This window comes from Nelumbo nucifera, chromosome 5 (assembly GCF_055504915.1).
Source record: "Nelumbo nucifera cultivar China Antique chromosome 5, China Antique-T2T, whole genome shotgun sequence".
Taxonomy (NCBI): Eukaryota; Viridiplantae; Streptophyta; class Magnoliopsida; order Proteales; family Nelumbonaceae; genus Nelumbo; species Nelumbo nucifera.
Genome location: NC_142653.1, coordinates 76,517,219 through 76,541,474, shown reverse-complemented (window position 1 = coordinate 76,541,474; position 24,256 = coordinate 76,517,219). Strand labels below are relative to the sequence as shown.

General features: G+C 34.0%; 2 protein-coding genes across 3 annotated transcripts; one reads left to right on the top strand and one right to left on the bottom strand.

Annotated features, from left to right (window-relative positions):
- The first annotated feature begins 1,166 nt into the window (after nt 1–1,166).
- On the top strand, nt 1,167–3,281 carry LOC148791909 (zinc finger BED domain-containing protein RICESLEEPER 2-like). The gene is made up of 3 exons (XM_088888324.1): nt 1,167–1,413; nt 2,152–2,251; nt 2,312–3,281. Exons 1-3 carry the CDS (start codon nt 1,167–1,169, stop codon nt 3,279–3,281), a joined length of 1,317 nt encoding a protein of 438 aa, XP_088744450.1.
- A 17,361-nt stretch (nt 3,282–20,642) lies between these two features.
- LOC104593932 (dehydrodolichyl diphosphate synthase CPT3-like) lies at nt 20,643–22,934 on the bottom strand. Of its 2 annotated transcripts, none has more exons than XM_010254030.3 (3): nt 22,738–22,934; nt 21,952–22,140; nt 20,643–21,826 (listed from the first exon to the last, which is right to left on the bottom strand). In XM_010254030.3, exons 2-3 carry the CDS (start codon nt 21,952–21,954, stop codon nt 20,927–20,929), a joined length of 903 nt encoding a protein of 300 aa, XP_010252332.1. In that variant the 5' UTR covers nt 21,955–22,140; nt 22,738–22,934; the 3' UTR covers nt 20,643–20,926. The 2 variants fall into 2 exon arrangements, with proteins under 2 accessions (XP_010252332.1, XP_010252333.1); XM_010254031.2 differs by having other exon boundaries at nt 22,631–22,759.
- Between the last annotated feature and the right edge of the window lie 1,322 nt (nt 22,935–24,256).

Genomic DNA, 24,256 nt, shown 5'->3' with positions numbered 1-24,256 from the left:
CAAAGGTTAGTATTTTTTTTTTAATTTAATGCATGTTACAAGTTGATATATTTTATTTGTGTTTTGTTTAAGTTTAAGCTTTGAAAAAAATCCAGTTAATGATGATATATTTGCACAAAAAACTTCAGTTTTGTATGAAAAACCTAATCTATTTAAAATTTTAAGTATATATTTCGATTTAAATTTAAATATATTTTATATTTAAAACTATTAAATAAAGATATTTCAGTTTTACATAAAAACCGAAACATCTGAAAAATTTTATATCTAAAAAATATATATTCTGAAATATATGAGATATATATTTTCAGAAAATATGTACTCCAATTTTCCAATATATTTTATTTGTATGTATATTTTTGTTTATATATATATTGTTTTTAAAATATATATTTCAGTTTTAAATATATTTCCAGAAAATATCTTAAAAAATAAAAACTTCAGTTTTTTCAGTTTTTATGAAATACCTAATTTATTTAAATATATATTTTGGTTTTAATTTAAATATATTTTATATTTAAAACTGTTAAATAAAGATATTTCGGTTTTGCATAAAAACCGAATTATCTGAAAAAATCTATCTAAAAAGTACATATTCTGAAATATATCAGATATATTTTCAGAAAATATACTTTTAAACATTATAAATAATATGTGTATTTCAGAAATATATATATATATATACTATGTATTTTTATATTATTATATATTTCAGCTTTAATTGTTAAATATATTCCAGAAAATATATTCTGAAACTAAAATATAGAAATATATTATATCTGAAATATAATATATATATATATATATTTCCATAAATATATATCTGATATATTTCGGAATATACATTTTTCATATATATATATATATATTTATATATTTGAAATATAGTAATAGATATTTATAGTAATTTCATAATTTGCGCAAAAACTATATATTTTTACTGAAACATATCAGATATATATATTTTCAAAAATTTATTATATATATTCTGAAACATGTTTTTATTATTTTATATATTTCAGTTTTATTGATGTTAGATAAAAAAATAACATATATTGTTTTTAATTATAACCAATCAGTTGTTTTTTTCTTAATTTGTTACATTAGGAATGTCACTTGAGAAACTCAATAATAATTATAAATTTATAATGATATTTTGTTTTCAGATGGATCCTAAAATAAATGAAAATGTGCAAGGGAATGATGGAGTTGATTCAGTTGAAGATTCAGTAGCAATGGGCTCAAAGCAACAAGATTCTAAGGCTACAAATTCGGTAAAAAATCCTCTTGCTCCTCGTAAAATTACTAGGACACAGCCCACTAAGCAAAACAAAAGGCAAGGTTCTAGATTAAAATCAAAAATTTGGGACCATTTCACTAAAATGGAGGATAAGGATGAATGTAGGGCTGCGTGTAATTATTGTGGTAAAGACTATGCATGTGACACAAAAAATCATGGCACTAGTAACATGTGGAGTCATTTGCAACAGTAGTGCATGAAATATCCCTATAGGGTTGATAAAAGGCAAAAGATATTATCTTTTGAGCCTAAAAATGAAGGAGGAGAAGATGGTCTCATTACTCGTAAGCTAAAAGCAGTGACTTTTAGTGATGAGGAAGTTAGAAAGGAGCTTGTCAAAATGGTTATAATTGATAAATTACCTTTTAGGAATGTGGATGGGGAAGGATTTAAGAAATATTCTCAAGCTTTACAACCTAAATTTACAATCCCATCCCTTATCACAGTTTCTAGAGATTGCATGAAAATTTTTCTTGAGGAGAAGATGAAACTGCAAAAAGTGATAAAAAATCAACGTATATGTATTACCATTGATACTTGGTCATCAATCCAAAATTTAAATTATATGTGCTTGATAGCACATTGGATTGATAGTGAATGGAATTTGAACAAAAAAATTTTAAACTTTTGTCAAGTTCTTAATCACAAGGGAGAAACAATCGATAAGACTATTGAGGATTGTTTACTAGAATGGGGCATTGATTGAAATTTTACAATTACTGTTGATAATGCAAGTTCTAATGATGGTGCAATAAGATTTTTAAAAAGAAGAACTAGGGATTGAAAATGCACCATCTTAGAACATAAATTCATGCATTTAAGATATTCTACTCATATTGTGAATTTGATAGTGAAAGAAAGATTGGAAGACTTACATGAGTCTATTCTCAAAATCCAAAATGCTGTAAGATATGTGAGATCATCTCCATCTAGGTTTCAAACTTTCAAAAGGTGTGTTGAGAAGGAAAAAATAGAAAATAAGAATCTTGTATGCCTTGATGTTGAAACTAGGTGGAATTCTACCTATTTGATGTTGGAGGTTGCTGAAAATTTTGAAAGAGCTTTTAACCGGCTAAGTGAGGATGACCCAAGATATTTCTTATACTTTGAAGGCAATGATGATGATGAAAATGAAGAGAGTGGAGGTGGGAATAAGAGAGGAAAAGAGAGAGGGAATAAGCATGTCGGGCCTCCTAATTATGATGATTGGGACAATGTCAGATGTTTTGTGAAGTTTCTAAAGCTTTTCAATAATGTAACATTGCGGTTTACAGGATCTCTTTATGTCACATCGAATGCATTTTTACATGAACTTGTGGCATTGCAAACTAGGTTGGTTCATTTATGTAGAAGTGGAGACAATCTCTTGAGTTCTATGGCAGAGCGCATGAAAATGAAGTTTGATAAATATTGGGAGAACCTTAAAAATCTGAATTTCTTGTTATATATTGCCATTGTTTTGGATCCTTGTTACAAATTAAAATATATGAAATTTTGTTTTGGTCAAATATATGATAGTTTGAGGGCTAGAGAAATGACTGAGAGAGTAGAGGAAACTCTTAATCGTTTATATTACCATTATCATGATCATAAATGCAATTCAAATTTTAATGTTGGACATGAAGCATTAAGTTCAAGTAAAGCTTCTAATGAGATTAATTTCGATGATAATGAAAATGATACATTGAAATTCTTAACATCTCAATTTGTAAAACACTTAGAAAGTGTAGAAAGTAAATCTGAGGTTGCAAGGTATTTGTTAGAGAGTTGTGAAAAGCCAAGTGATTCATTTGACATTTTGATTTGGTGGAAAATGAATTGTCAAAAGTATCATATACTTTCTCAAATAGCAAGAGATGTCTTAGCCATACCAATTTCTACAGATGCTTCCGAATCGGCATTCAGCACAAGTGGGCGTTTACTTGATCCATTTAAGAGTTCACTATCTCCAAAAATGGTGGAGGCTCTTATATGTGGTTAAGATTGGTTACGGTCCAAACCAATCCCAATTGATGTTTGAGAAGCTATAGATGAAATGGAAAAATATGAAGAAATTGCATTAGGTAATATTTGCTATCTTGTGAATAAACTATATTTCATGATATTGTTTATAACTTATATAATTTTTTGGGTTACATACTAATATTTGTTTCTTTGTTTTAGAATTGTCAGGAACAACGGAACAAGTGTAATTAAGTGGTGATGATTGGTGTTTTCACTATTTTGGTAAGACTTAATAATCTTTACAAATGTAATTATTTTTTTTACAATTTACAATTTTATTTTCCAAGTAATGTGACAATCTAAAACAAACTTTTCTTGTTTGTTTTTTGACAATTGAGTCATTAGCATGGCCGCATTTCTTCTTCAAACATGAAGTTCCAAATCCCATTAGGCCACATTTTTGAATGGCTGCAAGCAACTTTTAGTGATTAATGAACTTTTGTGATTAACTTTTCATTTAAATTTTATCATAGGAGATGGCTGAAATGATGTTCAATTTATGATTGTTTTTATTTCTTACTTGACACTTGTTTTTACATGAAGAATTTATTGATTTTATTCTTTACCTGAATTAAATTTAGATTTATCTTGGACTCTTGAATACCAAATTATCAACTAATTCAGATTTTATTCGGCTTTGTACAGGAGCAAAACCGAAACCGACCCAAACCGACCCAACCCGACCCGTGAACACCCCTATAATTGAATAATCAAATAAAAATAAGTAAAATAAATTATTGCAAAAGTATATATAACAATGATTTTTATAGATGTTCGACCAAACGCCGATCTATGTCCTCTCCTTAAACAACTTCTAGAGCTGTAAAGTGGGTTGCACCAACACACCTAGAATACAATCCATCAGCAAACATGGATTTTAAAGCCCACGGGGCCATCATAGCATAGCTCGAACAAATGGGTTGTTTTAACGTGGACCCATAACCCAGCACAACATAGCTACATAGCAACACATAATACAATTCCAATTGTATTGTAATCTTTTTAATTTCACTTTATTATTTTATATATAAATAATTGTATACTTCAAAATTCAAATAGAATAAAATTTTAAGATTTTTTCAATTTCTTGATTATTTTGTTAATTTATTTTAAATCTTTCATTATTTTTTGAATTTTTTAAAAGTAATATGCCTCTTATGACCCAACCCGCCCAACCCTTCTAGGCTCGTGCTAGGGGCAATGTTAAGCATAACATTTGAAGGGTTTTAAGTCAGACAAGCACTGCCTACCCAGGCCTATATATCGGCACGACATGATACACTTTACACCTTTAACAATCTCATAAAATTTTCACTGTAATTGACTAAACTTTCATGAATCAGTCAAACTTTATAACAAATAAGGCTTCTATGTACATACAAGACCTGAATTGATTAAACATATAAGTGTCAACCAAACTTGTACAGTTGCCTTACAAGTGTCAACCACACCTACAAAGGTGTTCCTCTCTTCAATACCCTACATACAAAAATAATATAATAATGTGAATTCAAATGCAACAAATTCCTCTAAAATAAATTCATAATAATAAATACAATAGAAACTACATCAATAAATGAGCATTACAGCAAAGTAAGCTTAAGCTCTCTTGAAAAAAGTTAATAAATCTTTACAAAAAATAAATAACTCAAGTTCATAATAATAAATACATTACAAACTAGATTAATACAAGAGTATGAACAATGTAATAAGCTTGAGCTCCCTTGAAGAAATTCAATAAATTTTAACAAAAAATAATTAAACCAATAATACTACTCAGTTTTTCTTACTATGAACTAATTTAGCACAAAAGTCCATTCTACAAAAACTCTTGTTTAAAAATGCTCACTTTTTCTTAATAAATACTCATCAAGTTCTTGATTTTCTTCAAACCAAAATCAATGATTTATAGTGATAAAAAGCATATTACCATTATAGATCCATTCCAAGGGGAGTATCTTACATTTGGAAATGTTCAAAGTTCCCAACAAGATAGAAAGTATACCAAAAGAGATAATAGTTATTATACATTCAAAATGTCAATTTTTTCTACAAATAATCAACAAGCACAAGTTTATTATCAATTTTCACTCATAAGAATGAATATTTTTTTCTCTACCAATTGATTGTTCATTTCTCATATTCGACTAGTAACTTAGGTCTTGTTTAAGGGTACTTTTAAAAGTTTTAAAGTATAAAAAGTATCAAAATATGTTTGTTTGAGATGTTTTTTATTTTTAAAAAATACGAAATAAATGTATAAAAAACACGAAAAGCCCGAAGTCAGCTTTTGATACTTTGTCCTTTTATTCCTATTTACATACTTTATACTTTCTAAAACATGTGCATCAATCACACGTGCGATACTTATACACCCCACCATGTGGTAGCATATATGAATGTCACATTGAAGTATAAATACTAATGCATTCCGTGACACGTGAAATACCACGTAACATATAATATTGTTAACTTACTTTCAAATGTCACATGGCATTCATCTATACTGCTATGTAGCATCCACATGTCATTAATCAAACATTCAGATGCTCTATCACATTCATATATGTTGTCACGTGGCACATATGGATGCCATGTGTCATCTAAACATGATTCGTGACAATTATATGCCACGTGACATTCATATATGTTGTCATGTGTCATGTAATATCATTGACTTTTAAATTTTGTGTAACATTTATATATAATGACACATGGCACTCACATTTTATTGATTTACATTTAAATGCCGCATGGTATCCACATATTTTTTATTTATATTCAAATGACACAGGGCATTCATATATGATGTCATATGACATGTGCACATATAAAACATTTTGTTGTATCTAAACGACATTATTTATTTTTACTTTGAAAAATATGTTTTTAAAAAATATTCATCTAAATGGTTTTTCAAACAAAAGTATGAAACCAAAAGTATACCATGTACTTTGTACTTTGATGCTATTGAAAGTACAAAGCATGAAGTACCACCAAATATGGCCTTAATCTTAGTGTCAATTATGACACATTCAATTCATAATTTGCTATAGTCAACTATTAAATAGTGCCTATTCAATTCTGGCTTCAATTGCCAATAACAGTTAACTATAGGTTTATGAGCAATCGACTATTGAATTGTGTCTACACAACACTTGCATCGGCTATCAAGAATATTCAGTTGCTCATAATTCACAACTTTAGAAACTTATAAATTTCCATTCTAAAGATCCACAGGTTGTTTCTTTAGGATCCAAGCATAAATTAATTACTTTTTAGTATAAAAACACATATGAACCATATTTAATACTAGCCATTGGTCTTTAAGGTTAGGTTTCAAGAGATTGGTCAAGTTTAAGTGCATAATGTGCATCTCATGCAAATGATTTACATCTAGTCCTAAAACATGACACACTATAAACCAATAGACTTTGATGTTTCTTTCATTTCAACTCTTAATAGTAAACTTCTTTTTTAGAGGGATTCAAATTGATTTACAAATTCTAGTGCATTTCATTCAAGCTTTACTCCACATATTAATTTTTTAAATACATTTAACTAAATGGATATAGTTTCATAATTAACATCATTCATTAGTACTCTCAATGAGACTGTTATTATCAAAACAAATAGGGCCAGCAGTAGTGATCATTTTGGAATAAATAAACCAAGGGTGTTCATAATGAGAACCAAACTGACTAAACTGGCCCGTCCAACCCGATTTGGTCAATTTTTCAAAGATGCCAGTCGGTTCGGTTCCTGAACTAAAATAAACCGAGAGGTTAGTTCGATTGTTGTTTTCACACTTAAAATTGAAATTGAACTGAACCAAATACACACTTATATCCTGTAATATTTTTTATATAATTAATAATTATCTTTCTTTTAATTAGTTTTTTTGTCTTAACTTTGTAGTCATTCAAAAACTATAGTTTTCTCTTTTTTTGTTGGTTTCTTGGGGTTTGAAAGTTTACATCAAAAACAAAAATACAAAATAGGAAACTTGGGACTGTGGAAGTCTACTCACTTACTCAGTCTAAGAGAGGGATTAAAATATTAGAAATTTTTAATTCAATGCCTTTTTTGAATCAACAAAAGACAAAAAGAGGAAATGAATCCCTATGGCTAAGTTAAAAAATGCCTAAAGCATAGCCTGCCATCTATGGTTAAGGTAAAATTCCTATATTTTTAATTCATTGCCTTTTTAGATTTTTTGGCCTAAAGCACATATCTTAGGTAAATTCCAAATAGACTCACTAAACCAAGAAACCAACCCTTCATGTTTAGGTCGATTTTATCTTAATGTTGGTTGGTTTCGATTTGGTGAACAAGCAACCCAACCATGTCAGGTTAATTGAACAAAGTCCTTGAAACCAAGCTAACTCGACCCGTGAACATCCCTAAGATAAACCATTGCCATAATTTTTGAATGTTACCTTTAACCCAAATTAAACCAATATGTAAAGTGAATTGTTCATCAATGCATGACATGTTAAGAACTAAAGGTAAAACTAAAAATTATGAACTTTACCAACCTTTTTCTTGTTCCAACTCATCTATAGGGATATAAGTACACATTTTGTACTATGGTTGTTAAGAATTTAATGATCTACATTTCAATTTTTGTAATAGTTGACAAGCTTTCAAAATTGATTTTTTTTTTTGCATGTAATAACCCTACAAATGTTTCTCACATTGCTCACATTATTTAAAAAAAAAAAAAACTCATTCAATTGTATAGTGTACCAAGATCATACATCCTATTAAGATGAACAATTCATAAATCACTTCTGTTATATTTTATGGAAGCTTGTGTTCACCCAACTTCAATTCTCAAGTATATCATTCATAAATTGATGACCAAACTAAAGTAATGATTTGTTTTTTTGGTAATTTATTTCAATATATATCAAGTAATTACTCCTTATTAATGCAACTTTATTTTGTTTTAAGTTGAATTTTCTTACACAATTCCATGTGACAATCTACTCAAAAGAGTCCATTTAAAATGGTGTATGGAAGGAATCCAAGTCAAGTCTTAGAAAGAGTATCAATTCCCACCTAAGCAGAAGTAATATAGAATTTGAAGAATATGCCAAGCACATCTATAAGATTCAAGATCAAGTCAAAGCCAATCTTAAAAGAGTAATGAGCGTTTTAAAGAAACTATAAAAATTTATCATTAATCTCAAGAATTTCAAGAATAGCATATCTAAGGAAGAAAACATTTCCAACTGGTATCTATCAAAGCTCAAATATAAGAAGATTGGTCCTTATCACATCTTGAAAGAAATTAGACCAATGCTTATCAAATTGAATTACTACATGAAATAGAAATCAGCTCAATATTCAAGATTGTCAATTTATACCCATTTCATGAAGATCCAACTTAGTTTCCACAAGTTATTAATGATTTGAGAATCATTTTATAAGATTATTTATATCCTTGATACATGCTCAATGGCTATGAGATACCTATACATGGCATTTGATTCATTGAAAGGACAAGCTTGAAATTGAAATTGCTTAGGTAAGTAAAGAAAATTTCAAGAATATTAACGAAGAAATATGAAAATTAATATCTGAGTCAAAAACAATGATGGATTCTTTCCAATAATAGGAGATTGATGCAGCATTTAATCATGCTCCAATGAGCACAAAAATCATGTTCAAATGCTTAGAGAGTTAGTGTGGTTCTAACAATTAGTTTATCAGTGGACTTCTAAGAGCTAGCTAGTTTGTTAGTGGACTTTTAATGGCTAAATTTAGACTAAATGTTCCAATAGTTATATTTTGTTCCTCTCCATATTTAGCCATGTGAGCTCAAACATTGATGCTCAAATTTCTACTTTTCTTTATAAAAGCCAAGAGCCTTCGCTTAGAGTTATGAAAGCTCTCCCTTGGGTGAGTGAATCCCAACCTTCGTAGGTGAGTGAGTCCCCAAACTTTGTCATTTTCATATAATTCATCTTTGATTAATGAAGGTCCATCTACTTTTCCTTTCGCTCTCACTTCTTTTTGAGCAATTTCCTCCATCTTATTCTTCTTTTTTAAGCTACATCAGTATTTTTATCTATTTTTTAATGTTTATTCAATTACAGCATCAAGGTTTGACCCATTTGATTCAGATGGTTGAATTACTAGCCTACAACGTAAATGATAAAATGTTTCATTTCTTGTTATGTTCAAAAATATAGGTTTTTTATACCATTAAAATTATAGGTTCAAAAGCATACATATATACTATTACTTTTTGTTTGAAATCAATGGAATTCAATGGTTAGAAACGAAAATTCCTTCAATTGTAGAATTCATTGAGAGAATGAGAGTAAATATCTCAAATAAGGTCATAATGAAAGGGAGTAAGATGAATTGAAAATGACCATCCAAGTTATATTTTCTACCCTCATAATAGAAAGGGGCTAAATTCAAAAATAGTGGTACTTTAGCAAACAATCCAAAAAATTAAGACATTCGCACTTTTATAGTTGTATAGATATAGACATAGATACTATTTTATTATATTATAGCAACATATTAGTCAATGTTTTCGAACCATCGTTGACCTGGACGGTCGGACGGTTTGGACTGAAAACCATTCAAGCGACCAGTTCCATTTTACCCCAAACCCAGACTCGGTCAAAAACTGTTGAATTAGTCAACAAACCATTGATCCGAATAGTTTGACCATTGAACCGTTCAACCCGGAGAACGGTTTGCAGTTTAGATCAAGAATGAAAAGAGAAGAAGTGAAGAACTCTCATATCTGAGATCTACTAGAGAGAGAGAGAGAGATCAGTTGAGGGATGTTTGAGACAGTGAGAGAGATCTGAGGAATCTGGGAGAGTAGGCTAGAGATCTGAGAGATCTAAGATCTACTATAGTCTAGATGACATATCTGTGTGTGTGTGTGTGTGAGAGAGAGAGAGAGAGAGAGGGAGAGAGAGGGAGAGATTAAGAGAAATCTCATATCTACTTTCGTTGTTGTCGTCGTCACTATTGTCATTGTAAGTCGCCATCATCGTCGTCGCTGCAGCCTACAAGTGACTTCCTCCTCCTCTTCCTTTCTTCTAAAATCTAAACTCTCTCAGCCATCAACAGCTTCTCACATCTCTCTCATTCTCAAACACTCAAACATTTTTTCTCTTGTATTTATATGCATCTTACCCTAATATTCCAATCTAATGGGTAAAATGACATATCACTAGTTACAATATTTAAACTGTTCGAACCATTTGACCCAGACGGTCGAACTGCTAACCCGGAAACCCACTTGAAACTTATTATTGGCATAAGACATTGATGTAGCTGCATTTATCACCTCAGCTAGATGGTGTTTTGTTCCATTGTCATTTATTAAAAAATCAACGCCAACTTGATGCCAAATAGGCGCTTCCCCCCAATGGATTCTAAAATTTTGTTTGGTTAAGTCATTTGTGAATAAAATGTTGTTCTCGAATTATACAACAACCATCATTGGAGGAAACATCATTTTTTACGTTTTCCCCAATAGTAAGTATTCTAAAATTCTATTCATCTTACACATGAATAGAAAAATAAATCTAAAATTTCAATAATGGTAATGAAATCGGATAGATCTATGACAATTTAAATATTGGGGTCAAAAAAAGAAAAAATCTATGATGTTGGAAAGACATGATAAAAGAAGAGTTTAGAATAATCAAAACCCACCCGTGAATTTTGGTAAACTCCACATGATTGGTTAACATGTTTTTGATACTAATTGATATTGGTCACAAATTTTTTGAACATCATGTTTTTCTAGTATCATAGTCAAATCCCAAAAAAAAATGTCTCTTTCTTCATTATCCCTCTCTTCTGTATTTTTTCAGTTATTTGCATATAAAATCTCAAGAAGAAGAAAATTGTTTTGTAAGCAGAATTTGGATTACTGCACTTGATAGCTGTGTTAGGGACAATAATAATGCCCCACGCCAAACTTGCATGAAATGAGAAATTGGAATTTGGATTTGCACCTCAGAGCACACCTCACAACAACCTTACAATGCATTGCAGCCGTTAATTGGAAACATCTTCGCATATCAAGTTCGGGACATATTCTCAATGCACGGCTGTGATGTGTTGTAAGGTTGGTGTGAAGAGCAAATCCGATCTCGAGAGAATGGAGAAGTCAGTAGTGCATATATATTTGATGCTGACTTGAGGTGTTATTATTGCCTAAACAGCCCCTAATACAGCCATCAAGTGCAACTATTCAGACCTTAATAAGGAGACCTTAATTAAAAAGAAAAAGAAATTCAATACTCACTATCAACTAGGGATGGCAATTTTTCTCATAAAACTGGAGCCCCACTTTGCCTCGCCCTCAATGGGGCGGGTTTTCCCTTTAATCTTAATGGGATGGGACGGGGATGAGGAAAATATTTTTACCCTAAAATGAGATAAGGCAGGACAAGGTTTACATGTAATTCTCGGAACCCACCCTGAAAATGAGTTTAATTAAGTCATAGGTCAGTTACAGAGAAAAGAAAATGAGCTTAGTTGAGCTTTCTTTGCGACCAAGTCTGCTACTCTATTAGTAGCAGATATGGGAATATGCATAATCATACCAACATCAGCGGGATCTTGGCGAAATTTAATCATCATTAGGCTCCGTTTTGTTTGCCGTGCAATTTAATTTGCACTGTTACAAATGCGTCAGGATGCAAATGAGAAAAATATAAATTCTGGTCCACTTTTATTTTGACTTTCACTATATTTTCCTTTGCACTTCCTTTATTCTGCACCAATGCAAATAAACCCTTCAAAATTGCCACGTGGCAACTAATAAAAAGGATAACAATAATCCACAAAGAGAGGGGGATCAGCTGTCAACTGTGATCACTGACACTGATGTGATGTGAATGGTAATAGCAGTAGTTGGCGCCGCCATCAACTGCGTAAAACCCAAACCAAATCCATTGACGTTTTCTATTTCAGAAAAACCATGAAATTCCCCGTGGAGCATTACGCGCTATTCCCAATTTATATACATATATTCTCTCTCTCTCAGAATTTCCTTTCTTTGTAGCCTTACGCTTTCAACTACCAAGGGAACGAAAGCCCGTATACTACTATAATTTTCTCTGTTCCGGCATATCTAGCCGCCGTCGGTAAGCCAGGTGTTGCAGAAATTGGTTCCATTTTCCGGGCAGGGGTATCTTCTTCTAGAACCATCTCTTCTACTCTAGAAGATGTGTCCTCTCAGGATCATTCTGGTTTTCCTCTCGGCGACTTTGGCCGGATATTTTGCCTGGAAGACCGTCCGATCTTCTTCTTCTGACATTGACGACATGATCCACGGCGATTCAATAAACTCAGAAAAGGTATCTTCCAAGAAAGATCAAGAATTCAATCTTAAACGGGTACGATCGCTTTGCTTTGCTTTGTTTCCTTTGTGTTTTTTTTTTGTTTTTTCTTTTTCATCGTAGCATTACTGCATTTAATGAGAATTGATTCCTAATTAGGCTTTCTTTTTGCTGCGTGCAGGCTATTCGAAATGCATTCTGGGTCTTCGTGGACATGGCTAGCGGGAGATACCTGTGGAGGAATTTGAGGGTGGTCAATGAAGGTGAGAAGGGGAAGACTTGCTAGAAATTGATAGAAAGAACACGGAAGAAGAAGAAAAGGCAGAAAGCAGGATGCAAACGCAGTGAATTCTTAAAACCCCTATGGACTGTAAGAGATTATTGTTTTTCAGTTTTTCTGTCATGATAGAAAGAAACAAATTAAATGAAACTTTAGCCGGATTTGACACTGTAAAAGTCCCTTGATACAAATCTTTAATTATGTGTAGATTAGAAATGGTACAGATTTTGTGATATCTGTCTCTCTCTTGTCTTGCACTTTCGTGTACTATTTGGAGATTTTGACATGGTCAGCTGTTTAAAGAAAAGCGAAAACCTTGAGGCTTGAATATCCATCTCCATGAGAAAAAGAAAAGAACCAGTCATAACTGAACAAATAAGGGTGCGTGAATGCCCTGGTCTCTTAGGGCATATGGATTGCATTGAAATCCATTTAGGCTGCATTTGGCTTTCTTTATTTTAAAGACTTATAATGCCCCATGCAGTCTTCTGGTTCGAATCATAAACATAGTAACGAATTTATGGGTGGGTTTTAATTGGTCAAAACTCTTTGATATATAATGCCAAATGTAGTCTGAGTACAACGGAGATTGTTAAGTTTTAATGGAATTATTTTTAAAACTGATGAAGAACTAAAACCTAATGAGATTGGCTTCAGTGCTAAGACGTATTCACACCGTTGGCATAGCCTTTCACAGTTTTGCATTGGGAATACCTCTGTACTTGTATGCTTTTTTTATGGGGAATGCAACACTCACTGCAAGGACTGTGCACGTCTTGTGAGCAACGAAGCCAATTTCAAATCTAACCAATTGGGAAGACAGCCTCGGCCTTGGGCCCTTAAGCTGAGTCTGGATCTGTTCTTCATAGAGCGGCGCATCTCACTCCAACACAGCATATCCTCAGCCACACATCGATTACATCTCCCGTATTTGTATTTATTATTCATGGGGATATGTTCCCATTTCCCTCAAGCTTTATCATTCACAGCTTATTTGCTGGTCTGCATGAAAACAAACTTGCTGCGTATGACTGGCAATGTCTGATCAATGAGGGATATAAGCATGTGGACTATGCAAATTCAGAGCAAAAGTTGAGAGAACTGAATGCCCCCATTCACAGTCTATAAAATAGTCATTTCTAAGTTACTTTTAAACTTTTGTAATACCCAACTCTGAGTGGGAAATTCTTGTAGCATTTTAGGACCAAACATGGTTCTTGTATAATATCATTCATTTTTAGTTCATTACTGTATAACTTTTTTGATCATTTAATTGTCTATTATCATATGGCAATCTGAATTCGTTTCGGATTCAAGTTTAATTGTATAATATCATTCATTTTGGTCTGTCCCCAAGTTTAATTGATTAAACCCAAGAAAAAATAGAGGACATAAGAAAGTAGAAATAATACTGAACTCTACCTTTATAGAATACTATTTCTATTATTTGTTCATATTTTACGGACAGCACAACATTGGAAATTGCAGATTAGAGGTCAGGAAATGTTGTGTTTCTTGTACCATCGGCGGCAATAGGGAAGTTCATGTAATATAACATTGGGCGTGAGCGTTTTTTGTAACCGAACCGATATTACTGGTTTTTGGAAAACCAGTAACTGAAACTGAATCGAAACCAATCAGATAATCAGTTGAGCCGTTCAGTTTTTCGGTTTTTAATTTTTATAATTATAATATATATATATAATAAAAATTATAAACATATATAAAATATTATATTTTAAATAATAAATAATATATCATATATTATAAATATATATGTATATTTATATATATAATGCATATTTATTAATTTATAATATAAAAAATATATAATATATACAAATATATATACCGATTGTTTTGGTTAACCGTCGATTTTTCTATATTAATTAACCAAAATTGAACTAATACTTTCGATTTTTTAAAAACACTGAACGGACCAATTTGATTAACTAATTTTTTTATTCAGTTTCGATCGTTTTTTCAATCGATTCGATTTTTCAGTTTGTTTTTTCACCCCTATACAAAGTTGCCGGATTTTATCTTGCTGGATTTGAGTGATGGTTAAGTGGAGAGACGTAGCAAGTAGGAGATGAAAAGGAGCGAAGGTTGGGTTATCGTCTCCCGATTTACTCTCCCAGTCAACTACCAGGCTACAAGCATATAATTCAATGTAATCTAAAATTACAAAGTTGCCCTCATTTGGGCATATATGTAATTTGATACTCCCCTCAAGCTGAACGTAGATATTTAATGCCCAATTTTCCCAACATACTCAGCTGGATGTCTCTGCTAATTGGCACTAAAACTACATACAAGTTAAACAGACCTACTTGATTGTTACAGTTAGGGCTGCAACCTCGGCTGGGTTAACCCAAACCAATCTCAACCCAATCTTGATAATAAAAAAAAAAAAAAACTGGTTGTGTTGTGTTGTGTTGAATTTTGAGTTGGGATGAGGGCTGAAAAACACAATTAACTTCAGCTTAGGTTAAGGTTGAGGCTTTGGCCAACCTGACCCGATCCAAACCTGAATTTTCGGGTTGGGTTGGGAGTTGCATCGCTTCACAGGAGAGAGCATTTGTGATTAAAGCAAAATTACATGGTTCCTCCTTGCATCTCTAAGTGTAACATACTTTCTTTGCAAATGAAAAGATAAAGAATCTATTGGATGAAGGCACATATATTCCTGCGAAAAGGAAAAGATAAAACAAAACAGGGAAAAAAAACAGAAGAAATCTTCAGAATGAAAGAATCTTTTGAATGGTAAGAGAACAAAAAGAAAGAAGATACTTAGCGGGTACTATATTCATTTTTTCCAGTAATCTGTCCCTAGAAGAAATTAATGGAAATCGCAGATTAGCTTCAACTATTTGGTTTAGAACTAGTGAGAGGTTCAAGCGTTCAACAGAAAATATTACAAGACAGTTTTGATAAGAGGGTTATACTTCTCTACCTATATGTTGCTTAAGCATATCAATTTGGGGATAGTAAATTAAGGTGTTGCCAGGTGGTGGCTACAGCAGCAAATTTCTGCTGAAGTGTTGAATGTGTGAGAAAATACACCCTTCATTCACAATAGAAAGCTTATCAGACCCATATTCCCCAAAACCAATGAGGGTGTTAAATGCTGAATGCCGAAGATCAAAACCACCATAAGATGGTTAAGAATTTGGCAGGACCAAAAGGGTGAGGTAATTCCTTTTAGTCTATTATTACACCCCATTACCAATACTGAACAGGAACTGAAACAAGAAAGCAAGAAAAACAAGAAAATCTCCCACAATGGATCATTGTATGCTTGAGAAATTGTCAAAGCCTAAAGAATAACTGCTCTCTGACAAAGAGATACCAAGTCCTAAAGTCAGTTGCAATTTTTTTTAGAGAAACAAGAAAGCAATAGATTCTTCTTAATAGATTTATCATTAAGTTCAGAAAAGTTAGAAAAATCATCTATCTACATATTAATTGCAATCAAGGTAGAAAAATGTAAGCAGGCTGAAGTCTAGTCTGTGCTGCATCACATAAACAAAAGTAATAGACTAAATTTTGATGGGAAGTATTCTTAAGTAACTCTGATACAACCAGCCATGAGTACACAGCCCCAAGCATCCTTCTGGTAACTTCTTCAACAGGGCAGCTTTCTTTTATAAGTAAAAGAAAGCTTTCATTAAAATAAAATAAAAAGAGTACAATCTGGATAGGTGATAAGATAGCACCTAACATCCAAAGGATCAACAAAAAATAAATAAATAAAAAAAAATAGTACATATTCCTTCATAATTCTGTAAACCGGTCGACCTCCCACAAACTTTCTCCTAAATCTTCTCTCTTAAACTAAGACAACTCTGGCAATATCAACACCCAATCTGCAGCCCCCACCAATCTGTCTAGCTTCCACTCCTTATCTTCAAAGATTCTTCTATTCCTTTCTTTCCAAAAGTTCCAGCAAATGGAAAATGGAATACAGCTCCAAATTATTTTAGCCTTTTTTTCTCCCCTAATTCTTCGCCAAGTAGAAAAGATCAGCAGGTGTCCTTGGCTGGAAAGTCCCAACCCCAAAGAGTATCGCGAAGAGATTCCATAAGAAACCAGAAATTTTGCATTCAAAGAAGAGATGGCTGACTGGTTCCTCTTCTTCATTGCACATAAAACAAATGCTGGCTAAACTGAACCCTCTTGCCTTCAAATGATCCACTGTCAACACGCTGTCCATAGCCACCAGCCAAGCAAAAGCTTCCCACCTAGGGGTATTGGGTTACCCCAGACCCTCCCAATGAATCAAAGTCCATTTGGTTCCTGCACAAGGCTGAATAACAAGACTTGACTGTAAACTTCCATTTGAGTATTCTTTCCACCATATCTCATCCCTAGATTGGGTTGAGATCTTCACCTTCTCCAACTTCTCCAGCAGCAGACTTAAACACTCCTCAATCTCCCTTTTGAGGAGCGGCCTTCTGAATCTCAGGCACCAAACTATCTGCTCCCCAATTCTTTCATAACTGGAAATAGTCACTCCCAGTTCCAACAGCCTGAATAAACTTGGGAAAACCTCACACAATCTTCCCACTCTACTCTAACCATCCTCCCAAAATCTTATTCTAGCTCCATCCCCAATTGCAAAGCATGTTAGAGATCCAAACTCCTGATTAAAACTCATTATTCCTTTCCATACACTCGCCCCATATGATGAACTAACTCCCCTTGATTCCCACTCAAATCATGTAACACCATATATACTAACCACCACCCTCCTCCATAAGGAGCTTTCCCCCTTACTCAACCCAAATCTCCATAACTATTTCCCAAGCAAGGCTTTACTGAATAATCTAACCCTTCTAAACCCCGAACCCCCTCCCTCCTTGGGTCTAAACACCTTATCCCATTTGACCAGATGGAGCCTTTTACCCTTCCCTCTCCCAACCCCCTCCCATAAGAAGTCCCTTTGGATCTTCTCCATCCTCTCTTCAATCTATGGTGGCACCCTCAGCAATGATAAATGGTAGGTAGGCAGACTTGATATCAGACTTTTAATTAAGGGTAATCCTTCGCCCCAACAAAAAGTATCTTGCTTTCCATCCATCCAGTCTCCTCTCTATTCTTTCAATGGCTGACTTCCAGATTGTAATGGAAGCAGAATTGCCCCCAACCGGTAAACCCAAATATGTAAACGGTAGTTCTCTGGTTATGCACTTAAAAGCTTCAGCATACTCCTCCAACTCTTCTCTCCTTATCTCTCCAACCCCAATCAGAACACTCTTAGCTTAAATGAGAAATAACAGGTTCAGTACCTCCATGATTAGAAATAACAGGCCCCTCCTCCCCTACTCTAAAATCTTCAATTAACCCCCGTTGTACAGTTTTTTTCCAGCAACAGGTTCAGCACCTCCATGATTAGACAAAAAGGAGTGGGGATATTGGATCCCCTTGTCTTAAACCTCTCGAAGGTTAGAAAAATTCAGAAGACACACCATTCAAGAGTAAGAGACGGTTGACATGCATGCAAATATCCAGCTTCTCCACCTGATCATACGCTTTTTCAATATCCTCTAAGAGACGGTTGACATGCATACAAACCCCATTAATCTTTGAATATCCTCTAAGAAGCCCAATTCCACATGATCATACGCTTTTTCAATATCGATTTTGCATACCAAGCCGGCTCTCCCACTTCTAATTCTTGAATCAATGCATTCAGTAGCCACCAAAACTCCATCTAATATCCGTCTTCCTTCCACAAAGGCCATTTGAGTCTCCCCCACCACTTCATGAATCACTTTTTAAGCCTCTTTGATAATACCACTGCCAATAACTTGTAAGGACTGATAATAAGGCTAATTGATCTGATCTCTTTTAAGTCCATCGCCCGTCCTTCTTTGGCATTAATGATAGAAATGTAGCATTTTCCATTTTCTCCAATTTTTTTTCCTTTTGAAACTCTTTAATCATTTGAGGTCTTCTCAATAGTACTCCAACCTGCCTTTATAAATGAGAAATTAAACCCAGCTGAACCACCTATCTGCATTGCTTCCCTTTTCCTTTTCACCCATTCCAAGAAGTCTGGATGGTCTAGCCACATGATTTCAAAGACAGAGCAGCTTTTTGCCTCAACTGTACTCAAAATTAGGCCAGAAGAAGATGGAAAAAAAAAGTAAAAAAGGACCAAATTTAATACATAAGCTTCATTTTTTTAAATGTCACTGCAACAACACACAACCTAAGAAGTGATTCATTTGTTGTTTCTCCACACACAAGGGAACGTGTGTGTGTGTGTGTGCGTTGGCTGGGGGGGACAATCTATTCGGCATTAAATAAATTGCAGCAATATGATAAAAAAAACATAACTTGCTGTCTTTTATCAGCAAAGATATAACTGGTCATTGAACTCCAAAGAATTCCTTTGTCTAGCTGAACATAAATTCATATTGAGACTTATTGCAGTTCATATCCATCCCAGTAAACAATCTATTCTGCATTGAATAAATTGCAGCAATATGATTAAAAAATGTAACTTGCTATTTTTTATCAGTAAAGGTATAACCGGCCATTGAACTCAAAAGAACAGTATCCATAGCAATTCCTTTGTCTAACTGAACAAAAGTTCACATTGAGACTCATTGCAATTCATATCCATCCCAGTGAAATTAGTAATTAAAGTTGTAATTATCATGTTCATCAAGAATTAACTGATTCCTTTAACCAAAAAAGAAACTAGGAGGAAAACCTCAGAAGTTATGTTACTTGTGTAACAAATTGACAAACTATAAATGAAGAAAACAAAAGTTAATATTTGATAGATCCTATCTTATGGATCTTGTCAGAAGTCTCATGAATTTATCACTTCTAAGGATGTAGCATGTGGATAAATGAACCAAAATCCATCCAGAGAAAGCAATTTACATCATAAGGCATACTATTTTCCAATATTAATGTAGAGCTTTCCTTTCCACATAAGACTGTCATTTTCCTGTGAAGTAAAAAAGCCAATTTAAGGATTTGTACAAAGACTATATGGCACTTGTGCTGGTTCACTGGAAACACAGTCTTGCCAGATGAGATGACACCAGCAACCATGCTGAGCTAGATATCCTCCAATAATACGACTGTAGAATTCTAATAGCTGTATGTTGCAGTTTTAAACCCCTTTCTGCTTTCCAGAACCACCAGAAGAAAATAGTGCAGTCTAATAGTAAATGGTTTCCTTTAGGAAAACTCAAAAATACTCATGGTTGGAAGTTCACCTACAAGAAGAAATTGTTGCAGTCCATTCACTTTACATACTATACATTATAAAACCAAAAACTTGGTTTCAACTATTCCATCCAGTACAGAAAACGCCCATTGCCCAATGTTGGTCCCTGCAGAAAGCAGACAAAGGAAACTGGATGTGAACCTAACCTTTAGCATTTTCTTGCAGAAAGTGGATTCTCTCGAACTTGAACCCCACATTGTCATGCTTATCAGCCCAGTATTTTACTATCGCACCAAGGAATGGCATCTACAGAAAAAGTTTCAGGATATAATTTGCAGAGATACCATAAGACAAACCACACCAAGTACAGGATGTTTATTTTCTGTATGAGGAAAGAGATAGTGATGCTCAGTGAATCTCAAGAAAAGCTCAAGCGTGAGATTGAGCAAAAAATGCCACAGATTAGGTCCAAATCCAGTCCACCCCTCCCACAAATCATTGTCAGGATCAGCATTAGGTAGTGGCCTTCTACACTTTGGTAAACTCAATAACTTTGTTCAAGTTCTTGTCACATACATACATACATACTCATAAACATGTAACATAGAATTCTACTGAACAAAAAAAGAAAAAGAAAAGGCAAAAGACAAGAAAAACAATTTCCTTGAGAGTAGGGGAACAAGAAATTAAAAACCTCAAGTAGCTTTTTTTTTCTTTGATAAATAACCTCAACTAGATTTCAAACTTATAAAGAAGATATATGTGGTTTGGGCTTCATAGTACAATCTACAAATGTAAATATTTGATGGAGTGAAGACTTATGACTGCTTCTTTTTCTTATCTATGTAAGACTTTGACCTTTGGTAATGCAAGATCACCCAGCCCAGCCACCAAGGAGACATCTCCGGCCAAGATGCATTTAGGACATGCAAATAGCAGAAAGTCGTCTGCCAGAGAAGGAAATTGCTCAGCCGTGTCTCACCAGAAGTCCGAATCAATATATCAGGATCTGGACATTCAGATAGATACATGTGTCTCTCCAGATCTGCCAAAGCAATACAAGATTCTTCCTCCAATAAAGGGTTGTTGTATCCACCAAGAATATCTACTTTTTTTCCATTGAAATTTGAATTTGCTTCCTGAGCTTGGGTTAATTTTTCTTTACATGATTCTTCAACAGCATGCACAATCTCATTTGCAGATGTATAGGCAACACAAACCGATAGTACTACATTGGTGTTCTTGGCAGTAGCTCTCATTGCCTTCTCAGCTGCTAGTCTGACAGGCTCATGCAAGAGCTTCAAATCCCCAGAGAAATTAATTCTAACCCCATGACTATTCACAATGCTCTCTTCCTTGAGCAACTCATCAATCTTTTCCATCATTAAATCCATGATATACTTAACTTCACTAGGATCCCGCTTGAAATTGTCAATGCTGAAAGCGTATACAGTTACATACCTTACACCTATCTTGTAACAACATTCAAGGATCTGAATCAAAGAAGAAAACCCAGCTCTGTGACCAGCACCAGGTGCCAATTTCCGGGATTTGGCATATCTACGATTCCCATCCATGATGAAGGCAATGTGATATGGGATTGGACCTACACATAGAAGTGCAAAAAACAACTTTTGCAGGGTACTATCCATGAAAGATACGAACTTATGATACATCAACCGAAGAAATTTTCCAATTCCATTCTCCATGTTAAAATCCTACACAAAAACACAAAGCAGACAAAAAGTACAACAGATAAAAAAGAATCAGGAGATGTTGGTCTTGCTGTATGTACCACACAGGCAATAGGCAACCGATCATAAGGTCGGAAATCATAACATACCATTCTGTCCTTCGAACCAACTTTGACTTGCAGTTCGGAGAGCCAGCATTAGCAGCCCAGGCCCAGGCTTGAGGCGGACATAGGGTTATGTTTGCTCTACCTCTTAGCTCATTAATATTCACTTTTGCAATAACCCAAACATCTAGTGTGCAACAACAACTCCTATCTGCATTCGGACCTGCTGGTTACCTAATGAAAGGGTGACCGTCAGATAACGTATGAAAACAGGGAAATGTGTAAAACTCTAACAGATATCAAGTAGACATTTGAAACAATAAAGAAAGAAAGAAAGAAAGAAAACGCAGAAGACATAGGAAAAATAAAATCTTTTTGTCTCTACAAATCAAACCCAACCCACAATATTCATATAATGACCACATAACAGGTTCAAAACCTGCGATATGTGCAAGCAACGGTTTCTACATCTCCTAACAAGAACAAGCTTAAATTAGGATTGAAAATTTGAAACCAGAACGGTCCAAGTCTAAATCCAAAATAACAAGTTATTAACAACGATCAGGACTAAAAGAATTGTGGAACCCCATCACCATTGTTCATCAATCCTTTTTTTCCCAAAGAGAGACAACACAACAAAATACAGCACGTTAAACCCAAATTGAAAAGACCAAATAGTAAAACCAAGTCGATTCTGGATTCCCATCACTTTCGTTCTTCTTACCTTGGACTGAGCATGAGAATAAGAAACCGGATTGAATAACTGAAAGTGCAGAACGACATGAAAATCAGATGCGGCAGAGAGAGAGAGAGAGAAGAGTTACCACTTACCAGTCGTTTTTGGAAGCTAAAAGCCTAAAACTTGCCCCTGGCCTACTCTCCTGGCGTTCAGTGCAAGAGGAATATTGGATATTGTATCAGGACGGCAAATCTAACTTCACTGCAGAAAGAGACACAAGTGATGACCGCTGAGGCGTCGAGACAGAGAAAATTCTACCTCGACCCGTCTCCTATTCAACTCGTGTGGCAGATCGGGTCAGAACATACTAAAGATTTATACCGGGTTAGTGCTCTCTTGACCAAGTATTCGGTACTGCGACGTTCATAAAATGCGGTGCGTTAGAATATACTGGCCCCACGTTGTTGAAAATCACATGGTTTGAGCGAATTAAAAGAAAGAAATCACATGGTTTGAGCGAATTAAAAGAAAGAAATCACATGATTTGAGCGAATCAATCATGAGATCACATGATTTTAATCGCACCACACTCGTGCTTTTGCACTGTAGTAGGTTGTTGCATTATCATCAAAGTTTTTAATTGGGTAATTTACTAGAGCACCCCCTATTTACTTTAACCTACTCATTTTACTAAAACACTTGCAACCTATTTATTTACCAACGTTTTAAAAATCGATCCAGAAACGGAACCGTTCTATCTACCAGTTTTTAGGTTAGCAATTCAATCGCCTGGGTCGAACGATTTGGACGGTTTGTATATTAGGGCAAATTTTATGAGATTTCAGATTTGAGAAAGGAAAAAAAAAAAAGAGATGTCGGTTGAGAAAGCCAGATGGTGAAAAAGAAAAAAAAAGAAATAAGAAGAATGAAGGAGAGAAGGAGGGAAGAAGAAGGAAGAGGAGGAGGAGGAGGATAGCGGCGACGGCGAGGCAGTGGCAACAGATGCAAATCTGAGATCCGAGTTCTTGGATCTCAATCTGAGATCAATTTCTCTAAAAGACTTAGTCTTCTTCTTCTTCTTCTTCTCTTTGTGCTAGATCCCATATCTGAGTTTGTGTCTTAGACTGGATCTCAGATCTGAGCTCTCCTCTCTACAACTTTATATTGCAAACCGCTGGCTAGGTTAAACGAGTTGACGGTTCGACTGCCCGGGTCAACAATTTTCTGATGAAGTCAACGATTTTTGACCCAAGAACGAGTTAAGGGTGAAATGGAACCAGTTGCTTGGACGATTTTTGGGCCGAACGGTCTTACCGTTCGGGTCAACGACAATTCAAAAACATTGCTATTTACTTAATCAATTTTTCATTAATAAGTGTTTGTTTTGTTATCTTAAGGCCATGTTTGACTTCACTTCTAAAAAGTACTTCTTTTAACAAGTACTTCTTTTAAGTGTTTGGACCATACATTAAGTGGTAAAAAAGTACTTATGTGTGTTTGGTAAAAAAGTCACCAATAAGGGTTTTTTTTTAAAAAAAAAAAGAAATACTTATAGAAAAAGTGACATGAGATTGGCTTTTTTTTCAATACCACTTGGAAAGTGCTTTTTCAAAATGTATGGGACGATTCAGTCCCTAAATAATTTATTTAATATTCATTTTGCCCCTACGC